Source organism: Rana temporaria, chromosome 3 (genome assembly GCF_905171775.1).
Source record: "Rana temporaria chromosome 3, aRanTem1.1, whole genome shotgun sequence".
Classification (NCBI taxonomy): Eukaryota; Metazoa; Chordata; class Amphibia; order Anura; family Ranidae; genus Rana; species Rana temporaria.
Window position 1 is genome coordinate 32,152,739 of NC_053491.1, and position 13,841 is coordinate 32,166,579.

At 45.1% G+C, this 13,841-nt stretch overlaps 1 protein-coding gene across 1 annotated transcript in view; it reads left to right on the forward strand.

Annotated features, from left to right (window-relative positions):
- The window catches only part of AGBL1 (AGBL carboxypeptidase 1), an 863,343-nt gene that overhangs the window by 280,129 nt on the left and 569,373 nt on the right, over positions 1-13,841 (forward strand). Inside the window, exon 15 of the mRNA XM_040341533.1 lies at positions 346-433. Coding sequence (XP_040197467.1) covers positions 346-433 — 88 coding nt within the window. The remainder of the gene's footprint in view (positions 1-345; positions 434-13,841) is intronic.

Consider the following 13,841-nt stretch of genomic DNA (forward strand, 5'->3'; position numbering starts at 1 on the left):
CTCCTCTCCTCTCCCACCTGCTGCTGAGGGCACAGACAGGGTGATGTTTTAGGATGAGTGTGTAAGGGATCGGTAAATATGTGATTTACTGGCTCCTTCCCTTTCCTTCCCTTTCCGAGTGAACACAGTGAGTGATCGGTAGCGTGTGTTTGAGCTTTGGGGTGCACACCCTAATCCAATAGGCTGTGCACACCTATGAAGAGGGCTATGGATGGGTGACATGGGTGATGGTCTTCGGGTGACATAACTTATGTTCCAATAGTGTTCATTTATGTAAGTTTTACCCTGTCTCAACTTGAGATTATTTCAAACTAAAATATATATAATTGTAATCATTTTACATAGGTATGCAGCCAGTTATGTACTCTGTGAAAGACGCTCTCAGTGGAAAGTCTTATTGGTTGAGAACTGGCTCAGACATTTCTTATTACAAGTAAGTTGTCATTCATTTTACAAATATCTCCTTTCTTTTTTTACTATATGCCTTGTGTATTTAAGCCTTTTTTTTACCTGATGTATAGCATTGTAAAAGCACCAATATATGTATAATGTAATATATATATATATATTTATATGTATGTATGTATGTATGTATGTATGTGTGTGTGTATGTATATATATATATATATATATATATATATATATATATATATATAAAGGATTATGAAAATAAATTGATGTCATTTATATTCACTTATAATTGAAGGGAGTTTTTACTAAATGTGGTACTCCTGCCTACTGCCATGACCTATATCCCTCTCATGCCTAAGCCTATTTCTGACATTTGGTTTTTGCAAGTTAAAATCCGTATTTTTTGCTAGAAAATTACTTAGAACCCCCAAACATTGTATATATTTTTTAGCAGAGAATCTAGAGAATAAAATGGTGATTGTTGCAATCGTTTATGTCACACAATATTTGTGCAGCTGTGTTTTAAACGCATTTTTTTGTGGAAAATATACTTTCATGACTTTAAAAAAAAAAAAACAGTAAAGTTAGCCACATTTTTTGTATAATGTGAAAGATGATGTTAGGCCGAGTAAATAGATACCAAACATGTCACACTTTAAAATAGTGCACACTCGTGAAATGTTGACAAAGTACGGTACCTAAAAACCTCCATAGGCGACGCTTTCATTTTTTTTTACTGTTACCAGGTTAGAGTTACAGAGGAGGTCTAGAATTATTGCCCTCGTTCTGACAATCGCGGCGATACCTCACATGTGTGATTTGAACACTGTTTACATATGCGGGCGTGACTTCCGTACGCATTTTCTTTGCTGCGCAAGCTCGTGGGGACGGAGGCACTTTACATTTTTTTAACATTTATTTTATTTATTTTTATATTTTAACATTGTGTTTAATTTTTTTTGTATCACTTTAATTGCTGTCACAAGGAATGTAAACCATGTAAAGGTGGTGACAGGTACTCTTTATGGAGGTGATCTTAGGTGGTGACAGGTACTCTTTAACAGCGATTCTGAATACTGTGTATTTTTTTAAATCCAGCGCCATTGGCAACCGAGGAAACCGGAAGTGATGTCGCTTCCGTGTTTACATTTTGTGTTTACATAAGTCTGTCTAGCCCCCTCCTGCTCCTCTGGGATAAGAACTGAGCAGCTTTTAGCCACATTGGTTGTTATCCCTGGAAAGCCGACTGCTGGCTCTAAAAAACGGTACCTGGTTGATGCCTGCAGCTGCGGGCATCATCCCGGTATAACCCCCTAAAGCCGAGGACGCATATATGCGTATGATTGGCGGGAAGGGGTTATTACCTGCTGGTGGCACTGTGATTCTCAGAGCTGAAGGGCACAGTTACGTTGGCACCAGTGGTGGCCTGTCCATTAGGGGCACGTGGGCACTGCCCCCCTATCCATGAGTCTGGCCCCCTAATCTACATGCAGGGTGCTGGCGCATGAATTCCAATGGGGGGGGGGGTGGGGTTTGAAGCATGTGATTAGAGCCTGAGGCAAAGGACCAATGGGTCAGACCCAAGATAGTCAGCCAAGAAAGAACCGGGAAATATATTAACACTAACCCTCCTGGTGGGGCAGCATAAAACTCAACCTGCTTACATACTATTGCCCACTTGCTGCTCTGACTGTGCATGTATCTACCACTTAGTACTCTTACCCACCTACTGCTCACACTGCTTCTGTGACTTTCAATTGGTACTCCTGCCCACTAGCTGCTGCCACAGTGAATGTAACTGCCACTTAGTTCTTGCCCACCTGTTACTCCCACTGCTTCTGAGGCTTGCACTTGGTACTCCTGTCTACCTGTTGCTCCCACTGTTCCATTGGCTTCACACAAAGTTCCTCTGCCAGCCTTCTGCTGCCACTGCTTCTTTGGCTTTTGGTAATTACTCCTTCTCACCTGATGGGACTGATGTAAATCTTTCTGCACCCCAGTGGACGATGTTAGTAGGGCAGTGGATGATGTCTGTAGTTTTTTTTTCCGTACATACCTCGATATCGCCGTTTCATCCCTCGGCTTCCGGGTATGATTCTTGTGGGTCTGGGCGTTCCTAGTTGATTGACGTTCCTCCGACCGACGCATACTTGACTTCACGACTTTCTGAAAGAAGCCAAAGCCGACTCTATACGGCGCCTGCGCAATGACGTTCGGCCTCTGTCGGAAAGTCGTGACGCGCAGTATGCGCCGGTCGGAGGAATGTCAATCAACTAGGTCCAGCAAGAATCATACCCGGAAGTCGAGGGATGAAACGGCGATATGGAGGTATGTACGGAAAAAACCCCAGCATACCCGCAGTGTAATCAGTCTTCTCAATGTATTGTTAGAATTTTTTTTTAGGGGCAACCTCCACTTTAATGTATTTTTTTTAATCTGCCCTGCCGGGGGGGGGGGGGGGTTGGTGAAATATCAGGAGTCTGAACAGACCCCTGACATCTCCTTTTTGAGAAAGAGAAAGGAACTGAGGACACAGATTCCCCAGTCCCTTTTTCTGCATTGAAAATGAATGGACAGGAGGCAGAGGCTCCTGTAAACCCAGGTTACTCTGCTCAGGTATCAGAGGACACAGGAGCGATCGGTAGTGATCGCTCACTCACTCACTGTATCCAATTCAGAAATGGAAGGGGCTGGTAAATCACATATTAACTGGCTCCGTCCTCCGCTCTCCATGCTGACAGATTCCCCCAGCAGCTGGCGGGAGAGGAGAGAAGGGAAGCCGGCTGCGGGCGGTGAGGGGGGCCAGAGGAGGAGCGCGACATGATGCTGGAGGAGGAGGAGGACACGGAGGGGGACCAGAGCCCGGAGGAGGAGGAAACGGGGACAGTCGGGATGATCGGTGCGACGACAAGAGGGACAGCTGCAAGCACCGATCTCCTTGTTTGGCATTTCAGCACCGATCATCCCGACTGTCAACCAGGGTAAAATCCATGTGTGCAGTGTGGGTCACAGTGCCCCCCCCCCCTCGGGGTCCTTGTGCAGTGAACACCCTGCACCTATGGATGATACGCCACTGCATGCACATGAGGTACATAGCAGATTGTACCTCATGTCCGCGGGCCTTGTGTTTGACACCTGTGGGTTAGATAATGCTAGATATCCTCCAGCCAGGAGTTGAGATGAAAACACTGCTGGCCAGGAATCCTAATCCAGTAATCAGCTTCCCGCACAGATTCAAACAGGAAAGCCTCACTTTGAGTACAGCCCAGCGCTCCAGTTTTGGCTGAGCAGAGAGCTACTGACTATCAGCAGCTCTCTGTTCACAGGGCTGTAAGAACCGAGTGATCAGTGGTGTCCGATCGCTCGGTTCTCAGTGTAGAGGTGCCAGGGTAAGTATAAATGTGCAATAACCCCAAACTACATACTTCTCTTTTATTGAAATTCGTATGTACAGTAAAACCTCGGATTGCGAGTAACACGGTTTACAAGTGTTTAGCAATATGAACTGTTTTAGAAAAAATACCCTGACTCGATTTGTGAGCGTTGTCTCGCAAGAGGAGCAGGATTCAAGCCTCTGGGGTGTGCAGTACCGCATGTGGCCAGAGGTGGGGGGGTGCCGGAGACACTCGGAAACACTCTGAGCGCCCACCTCTGGCCACATGCGGTAGTGCATAAACTAGTGGTGACACTGGAATGAATTATCTGAATTTTCAATGATTTCTATGGGGAAACTCGCTTTGATATACGAGTGCTTTGGATTACAAGCATGCTTCTGAAACTAATTATGTTCGTAATCCAAGGTACTACTGTAATGAAATCGGAACTTTGTCCCCTATAGGTCCCCTTTAGCCTGTATATGTTATGATTGTTGCTGCAAATTAATGGTACGAAGTACTAGTGATAGTATACTCTAAATGAACAATAAAACATACAATTTGCTAAGTCATCTATTTTCTGTCATATACGTAGGGGCAGATACACAAAATAATTACGCCGACGTATCTATTGATACGCCGGCGTAATTTTAAAGTTCCCGCGTCGTATCTTTGTTTTGTATCTACAAAACAAGATACAACGGCATCTGGGATCGATCCGACAGGCGTACGTCTTAGTACGCCGTCGGATCTTAGGTGCATTTTTTCCGCCGGCCGCTAGGTGGCGTTTCCGTTGAATTCCGCGTCGAGTATGCAAATTAGCTAGTTACAGCGATCCACAAACGTACGTCCGGCGCATTTTTTTACGTCGTTTGCGTTCGGCTTTTTCCGGCGTATAGTTAAAGCTGCTATATGGTGGCGTACTCAATGTTAAGTATGGCCATCGTTCCTGCGTCGAAATTTGAAATTTTTACGTCGTTTGCGTAAGTTGTTCGCGAATAGGGATTTACGTAGAATGACGTCACCGTCGGAAGCATTGGCTTGTTCCGGTTTAATTTCGAGCATGCGCACTGGGATACCCCCACGGACTGCGCATGGGCCGTTAAAAAAAAACGTTGTTTGCGTCGGGTCACAACGTATTTACATAAAACACGCCCCCATCACAGCCATTTGAATTCCGCGCCCTTACGCCGCCAAAGATACACTACACCGCCGTAACTTACGGCGCAAATTCTTTGAGTATTGGAAAAAAATAAATACGTTACGGCGGCGTAGTGTATCTTAGATATGCTGCGCCCGGCGGAGAGAAGCGCGGATCTGCCCCATAGTTTATAAAGTGCACAAGTGGCACCGCAATCCATTCGGACTCATCTCTCCTCAGCGCCAGCAATTAGTGACATATGTCATCAGATCTGTCTGGTTTTAAATGGCTTACCTGACAATATTATTTATACACATGACTAAAAGTCGCTCTATCAGGCAGGTTTCTAAAATGCTGAGACCAATTCATTTTTATGACAAGCATAATAATGGAACAGTGTGGCTAATATTAGATGAAATGCCAAATTATGCTCACTGTTGCATTTGTTAAAGAGCAATTATAGTTGTATGGGTTTAAAAAATGGAACTTATGATAAAGATGTATTTTGTATTGATTACTCAAACAAGGTTAACATGGTTGAAAAAAAAAAGAAAATCACAGAAGCATATAGCCGGATTCAGGTAGAGCGGCGTATATTTGAGCGGGCGTAGCGCAGCTCATATGCGCTACGCCGACGTAACATAGAGAGGCAAGACCAGTATTCACAAAGCACTTGCTCCCTAAGTTACGGCGGCATAGCGTAAATGAGCCGTCGTAAGCCCGCCTAATTCAAAGTAGGCAGGTAGTGGGCGTGATGTATTACAATGAAGCGTGACCCCATGTAAATCAAGGGCCGAACGAACGGCGCATGCGCGCGCATTCTCAGAATCACGTCGCATATACTCCCTAAGATACGACGGCTCAATGCTTTCGACGTGAACGTAACCTACGCCCAGCCCCATTCACGTACGACTTATGCAAACAACATAAAATCCGACGGCTGTTCCGACGTCCATACCCTAACATGACTTACACCTGCTATTTGGTGGTTTATCTTTACGCCGGACGTACGCCTTATGTAAACGGCGTAGATTACTGCGACGGGCGCAAGTACGTTCGTGAATTGGCGTATCTAGGTCATTTACATATTCAACGCGTAAATCAATGGAAGCGCCCCTTGCGGCCAGTGTAAATATGCGCCCAAGATACGACGGCGTAGGAGACTTACGTCGGGCGGATGGAGCCAAAATTCAGGTGTATCTCCTTTGCAGAATCAATCGCATAGATACGACGGCGCATCCGCGGACTTACGCGGCGTATCAGTAGATACGTCAGCGTAAGTCTTTGTGAATCCGGGCCATAGTGTGCATAGTGATATGTGGAAGATATATATTGGTGCTATTACAATAATTCACTAGTTTAAGGTGGATACGTTCCATATTGTCCGATGCTGGCTTTTGGAAAACCTTGACATATGGTAGGTGCCAATCCAACAGCTGTATTATCTTTACTCTGAAGCCTCGAACACACGCTCGGTTTTCTCGGCAAGAACCAGCAAGAAAACTGCTGGCAGAGCTTTCTTGCCGAGTAAACCGTGCGTGTGTACGAGGCTTTGAGGTTTCTCATCAAGAAAACTGCCCAGAATCTAGACAAGAAAAATAGAGAACATGTCGTAGTCGATGATGTCTCCGCATTCCGGAGAGTCTGTACACTCGGCTGGCAAGAGACTCTTGCCAAGATTATGGGCCGTGTGTACAGGGCTTCAGTCTTTTAAAATCATAATTGCATCTGTAAAGCTTTGCCTTTCACTGGATGGAATTTTGTCTATTTCAGAATTTTATTGAAAGGAAATGGAAGGAAAAATATGAAGGCTTCCATTGTTGACCTCTTTCTGAAAGTACTAGTCGCCTGGCATTTTTGAGTTTCGGACCTAGCAAATAATTCTTGAGCAGTATACCTTAAAGTGATAATAAAGGTTCAAGTAAAAAAAAAAAAAATAACAAACATATCCGGGCAGATCCACATACATCTGCGTGGGCGCAGCGTATGTGAGATACGCTACGCCGCTGTAACTTACTTTGCTATTCTTTGAATCCTGAAAGAATTTGCACCGTAAGTTACGGCGGTGTAGAGTGTCTCTCGCGGCGTAAGGGCGCGGAATTCAAATGCGGCGAGTAGGGGGCGTGTTTCATTTAAATGAAGCGTGTCCCCGCGCCGAACGAACTGCGCATGCCCTGTCCGTCTAAACTCCCAGGGTGCATTGCTCCAAATGACGTCGCAAGGACGTCATTGTTTTCGACGTGAACGTAAATGGCGTCCAGCCCCATTCACGGACGACTTACACAAACGACGTAAAGTTTTCAAAATTATACGCGGGAACGACGGCCATACTTAACATTGAGTACTCCACCAGATAGCAGCTTTAACTATACGCCGGAAAAAGCCGAACGGAAACGACGTAAAAGAATGCGACGGCCGCTCGTACGTTCGTGGATCGTCGGAAATAGCTAATTTGCATACTCGACGCGGATTACGACGGGAACGCCACCTAGCGGACCTTTGAAAAATTGCATCTAAGATCCGAAGGCGTACGAAGACGTATGCCTGTCGGATCTAACCCAGATGCCGTCGTATCTTGTTTTGAGGATTCAAAACAAAGATACGACGCAGGAATTTTGAAATTAAGCCGGCGTATCACTAGATACGCCGGCGTACTTTCTTTGTGGATCTACCCCATCATACGTACCTCCACTGTGCAGTTCATTTTGCACAGAGTGGCCCAGATCGTCCTTTTCTGGGGTCCCATGGCGGCTCTCGCTGCTCCTCCCCGCCTTAGATAACCCCCTCTGGGAAGCTCTTTCCTGAGGGGGTTACCTTGCGGGTGCACTCCTGTGTCATACACTCGGCCCTGCCCTCAAGCCACCATGTCATTGGATTTGATTGAGAGCAGCGGGAGCCAATGACTGCGTGCCTATCAATCTATCCAATGAAGAGCCGAGAAGCCGTGGAGAGAGCGACGCCCATGGAAATTCGGGGCTCAGGTGCGTAAAACACGGGGGGCTTATTTGCTTCATATTATATACAGTACTCTATTATCAATAGACTACATGTGGGGTGATCACCGCACTTTTGTTCCATTGAGAACACATGTGGGTGAGAGGAACAACCCTGCTCACGTCATAGAAGTGAAACGAGGAGAAGAAATGAGCTGCACTGCATAAATAACCACAATTTGTTAACAGTGCTCTATGTATAGTCAATCATAAACAATCTAATAAGAAATTAGTGCAAACTAATTAAAATAATAAATCCCAATCCTGTGCAGAAAAATGTGTTTCCAAAATATTACTGTATAATCAATCGTGTTATTCGTGTTCTCAAACATCTCCATGCACTTATGTGACCACAAACTAAAGTCTTTTTCCTCCCATGTGTTACGATGGGTGAAATTCCTCCTTCATGCATCCCCATGCTTCACCCGTGCAATCACACCTTATGTTACCCCATAAACACATAGGCCAATTGAGCATGTACATACCTCCCAACTTTTTCAGATAGGATTGAGGGACACCTATCAGCAAAAGTATACAGGCATAGGACACACCCCATTGCCACGCCCCTTAAAGGAGAATTGTACAAAAAAGATTGGTTAAACCCACAAGTGCTTTTTTTTACCACTACTATTCCTTTATATTGGCTTTTGGAATTTACAAATGCAACAATTTAGAAATCAGATGAAAGGTTCAGCACTGGGAAACACTTTTTGATAGATAAGAAGTGCATTTTATATACAACTATATAGATCAGACCAAAATGAGGGACAAATGAGGAGGAATGAGGGACAGAGGGACTTTGCTCCAAATCAAGGACAGTTGGGAGCTATGCATGTATCCCTTTAAGGGAAAAGTTGATCTGTGCAGACTTCTCAGCTCTGATCCTGAATTCTCCAGCCCTCGATCTTAAATATCCACCATATATGATACATATAAAACATAAGAAGCTGGCATAATGCCTACTGTGGTTTTATTTTGGTGCAAAAATGGTTCAACACACTTATGCCGCGTACACACGAACGTTTTTCATGTCATGGAAAAAAACAAAGTTTTTCTCGACGTGATTCCCCTCAAGCCTGCCTTCCATTCACACGATCGTGATAAAAATGCTCGAGCAAAGCGTGGTGACGTACAACACGTACAACGGCACTATAAAGGAGAAGTTCCATTCGAATGGCGCCACACTTTGGGCTGATTATGCAAATTTCCCATCTCATAACTTGCTTCTGAGCAGGCGCGTTTTTTCCCCTGACGTTAAAGCGTACACACGACCGTTTTTCACGATGAGAAAAATGACGACGTGAAAAACTACGAGAAAAAATAGAGCAGGTTCTAAATTTGTAATGCCCATTTTTCTCGTCGAGGAAAAATGCTCTGGAGCCTAGATCTAGATGCCAGGCTAGAAAGTAATTTATTATGAAAGAGTAGCTTCAGATACCTTGACCAAGAATGCCAGGGTGAAAATAATCATGTGGCCAGTGCTCTAGACCGGGGGTCACCAAACTTTCTAAACAAAGGGCCAGTTTATTGTCCTTCAGACTTTTGGCGGGACGTACTGTGGCCATTGGAAGTAGAAATTGTTCTGGAATCAGAGGGAGTAAACAATGCATCTTTGGTGTGATTGTTGCACAATGTTGTCAGGATCACGTAGTGCTCCTGCTACTCATTCCAGCATCCGGGTGTTGGCTGTTGCATTCCCCCTGTCTGTGTTCACCTGCAAGGTGATTGATCTGGTCAGTCACCTGATATAAGCAAACAGAACACTCTATCCCTTGCTTGTGATAGAGACAGGGGGCCATATTCTGAGTATAGTTACGATGGAGTATCTCAGGATACTCCGTCGTATCTCTCTTTTTTGGCCCGTGTATCTATGCCAGGGTTTCTCAACTCCAGTCCTCAAGGCGCCCCAACAGGTCATGTTTTCAGGCTTTCCATTATTTTGCACAGGTGATTTGATCAGTTTCACTGCCTTGTAATTACCACAGCTGTTTCATCTGAGGGAAATCCTGAAAACACGACCTGTTGGGGCGCCTTGAGGACTGGAGTTGAGAAACACTGATCTATGCGAGTGATTCTTAGAATCATTTTCGCATAGATACGCTTACGATCCGACATGTGTAAGTAACTTACACTGTCGGATCTTAAATGTAATTACTCCGCCGGCCGCTAGTTGGCGTTTACGTTCAGGTCTCATTTGTTTATGCAAATGAGCCTGATACGCCGATTCACGAACAAAATCGCATTGCGTAACCGTCGCTAACGTCGTTTGCGTAGGCGTAAGGTTACCCCTGCTATATGAGGGGTAACCTTACGCCAGTCCCACGTAGGCCATGTTAAGTATGGCGTCGGGTCCGCATCGTGTTTTCCCATCGGGTACGTCGTTTTACTAAGTCGTCCGTGAATACGACTTTACGTCAATGACGCACACGTCGGCGTCATTGACGTTTTACACCGAGAACTGGAGCATGCGCACTGGGCTATTTTAAGCCCGGTGCATGCGCAGTTCGTTCGAATCGGGGGCGCGCTTAATTTAAATACAAGCCGCCCCCTTGGATATACGCGGGGATACGCCGTGCCAATTACACTACGCCGCCCCAAACTACGGAGCAAGTGTTTGGGGAATACAGCACTTGCTCCTGTAGGTTGGGGCGGCGGAGTGTAAATGGCTTACGCGCCGCCGCCTACTTTCTACCAGAATATGGCCCAGGCTTGCATTTGTTCCTGATCAAGCCTCCCGCTTATCTGCCTGGCTTTGCTGTTGGATTTCCCTGTGTATGACCCGGATCGCATATAGGATCCGGGTCTCAGCCTGCCTTTTACCTGGACTGTCTTAGAACCACTATCTGTCCGCTAAACTGCAAATAGTCTTGTTTGCTCTGTTCGCGTCTGCCCTGGTGTGGTGGCCAGGGACTATAGCATTGTGTATAAGTCCTGGGGGAAACCAAGTACCGGTAGGCCTGCTTGCTTTAAGGGAAAGGGGGCTGCTTTTGGGATATCACAGAGTAGCCAGCTATAGTGTTTGACGACCTGCATTGAGGTAGATGTGACATTCGTGACAAATGCATATTCATGTGAGTGGAACGAACAGTGCCCCATCATTGGTATGAGTGGAAAGAATAGTGCCGCACCATTGGTATCAGTGGAAAGAATAGTGCCCCACCATTGGTATCAATGGAAAGAATAGTGTCCCTCCATTGGTATCAATGGGAGTAATAGTGTCCCATCATTGGTGTCAGTGGGAGGAATAGTGTCCCATCATTGGTGTAAGTGGGAGGAATAGCGCCCCATCATTGGTGTAAGTGGGAGGAATAGTGCTACATAATTGGTATCAGTGGGTGGAATAGTGCCCCATCTTTGGTGTCAATAAGAGGAATAGTGCCTTCTTGTTGTTGTCAGTTGGAGGAAGAATGACCCCTTATTTGTATCAGTGGGAAAAATGGTATCAATCCTTGGTGTCAGTGGGAGGAATAGTACTCCATCATTGGTGTCAGTGGGAGGAATAGTACTCCATCATTGGTGTCAGTGGGAGGAATAGTACTCCGTCATTGGTGTCTGTGGCAGGAATAATGCCTCATCATTGGTGTTAGTGGGAGGAATAGTGCCCCATCATAGGTGTCCATGGCAGGAATAGAGCCTTTTTGGAGGAATAATGACCCCTCATTTGTATCAGTGGGAGAAATAGTGTCAATGGGAGGAATAGTACTCCATCATTGGTGTCAGTGGGAGGAATAGTACTCCATCATTTGTGTCAGTGGGAGGAATAATGCCTCATCATTGGTGTCAGTGGGAGGAATAATGCCTCATCATTGGTGTCAGTGGGAGGAATAGTGCCCCATCATTGGTGTTAGTGGGAGGAATAGTACTCCATCATTGGTGTTAGTGGGAGGAATAGTACTCCATCATTGGTGTTAGTGGGAGGAATAGTACTCCATCATTGGTGTCAGTGGGAGGAATAGTACTCCATCATTGGTGTCAGTGGGAGGAATAGCGCTCCATCATTGGTGTCAGTGGGAGGAATAATGCCTCATCATTGGTGTCAGTGGGAGGAATAATGCCTCATCATTGGTGTCAGTGGGAGGAATAGTGCCCCATCATTGGTGTTAGTGGGAGGAATAGTACTCCATCATTGGTGTTAGTGGGAGGAATAGTACTCCATCATTGGTGTTAGTGGGAGGAATAGTACTCCATCATTGGTGTCAGTGGGAGGAATAATGCCTCATCATTGGTATCAGTGGGAGGAATAGTACCCCATTGTTGAAGTCAGTGGAAGAAATTGTGCGCCGCTGTTGGTTTCAGTAACAGGAATTTTGCCCCATTGTTGGTATTAGTGGGAGGAATAGTGTATTATATCAGTGGGAAGAAAAATGCTCCAAGGGCAGGATAAAGGTGAACAAAAGAGCCACATATGGCCCCCGAGCCACAGTTTGGAGACCACTGCCTAAGCACAATGGTTTTCATCTAATTTGAACTCCTTACTTTAATTTTCAATGTTCTTATTTAGATCAATGATCTGCCTAGACAATACAACGCTTGGAACAAGTTGCTTCAACTAAACTTTATTTGATGTAATTACATGTTTTTAGCTATGTACAGGTGCATGTCTCCTCCCACCTGCGCCAATTTGGGAAATACACGGTTTCCATAAATGCACCTAAAAAAATAAATCATAATATGTACTGCGGTGCTGCAGGTAACTATTGTCTTTTTCTTTCGACTTTTTCTTTTTTTATTGTTTTAGCAGCAGCACTGTATAAAGAAACTTTAAGACTGTGCAAGCGCCAAGCGATGATATAAAAGTTAAATTACAGCTTTCACGCTTCCTATCACAGTTCATTTTGTTCTCTGGTATAGCGGAGATGATACAATTTATCAGAAACTTTCCACACAATACTCTTACAATCAAGGAGGTTAGCAAACAGCATAATTGGCGCCGTGTAAGAAATTGGCTTGAAATGTGCTAGTGGGTACAATATAGTTTAATGGTTATTTGCAAAGGGAAGGTAATGGCTGGTCTTGTATTCAAAGAAAACGGAGTTGCTGACGGAGGAATGTTCCTGAACAGGTGTTCGTATTCTCCTCGAAGGTCAGGTACGACTTTTCTCATTCTCAACAAAGAGTGACATTTCTACTAATAACTCAACACATCCACCCAAATAGTGCTCATGGTTTTATATGTTATCGGGATTCAGGGCTTTTTTTCAGGGGGAACTTGGGGGAACTCAGTTCCACCACCTCTGGCTCAGACCCTTTGGTGCCTCTACTCACCACAATCACTTGTAAACACAGAAGTCTGGTTTCTGTGTTTACAAGTGACAGCTCTGCACTCTGTGTGTAACCCCCCCTGAACTCTGCACTCTGTATGTAATGCAATTCTGGTATTTAATGCCCCTTTAAGACCCTTCTACTGTTTGTGAAATCTGAACAGGTCGTGGTTGAGTTCCTGCACCTATTTTCTGAGAAAAAAAGCTCTGCCGGGATTTATCTGCAAGTCACTCACAATGACAAAAGAGTCACAGGGCCAGATTCTCAAAGGAGATACGACGGCGTATCTCCAGATACACCGTCGTATCTCTGAGTCTGAGCGGTCGTATCTATGCGCCTGATTCATAGAATCAGTTATGCATAGATTTCTATTAGATCCCACTGGCGTAAGTCTCTTACGCCGTCGGATCTTAACTGCATATTTACGCTGGTCACTAGGGGCATGTACGCTGATTTACGCCTAGAGATATGTAAATCAACTAGATACGCAAATTCACGAATGTACGCCCGGCCGACGCAGTACAGATACGCCGTTTACGATAGGCTTTTCCCGGTGTAAAGTTACCCCTGCTATATGGTGGCGTACCAATGTTAAGTATGGCCGTCGTTCCCGCATAGAATTTTGAATATTTTACGTAGTTTGCGTAAGTCGTCCGTGAA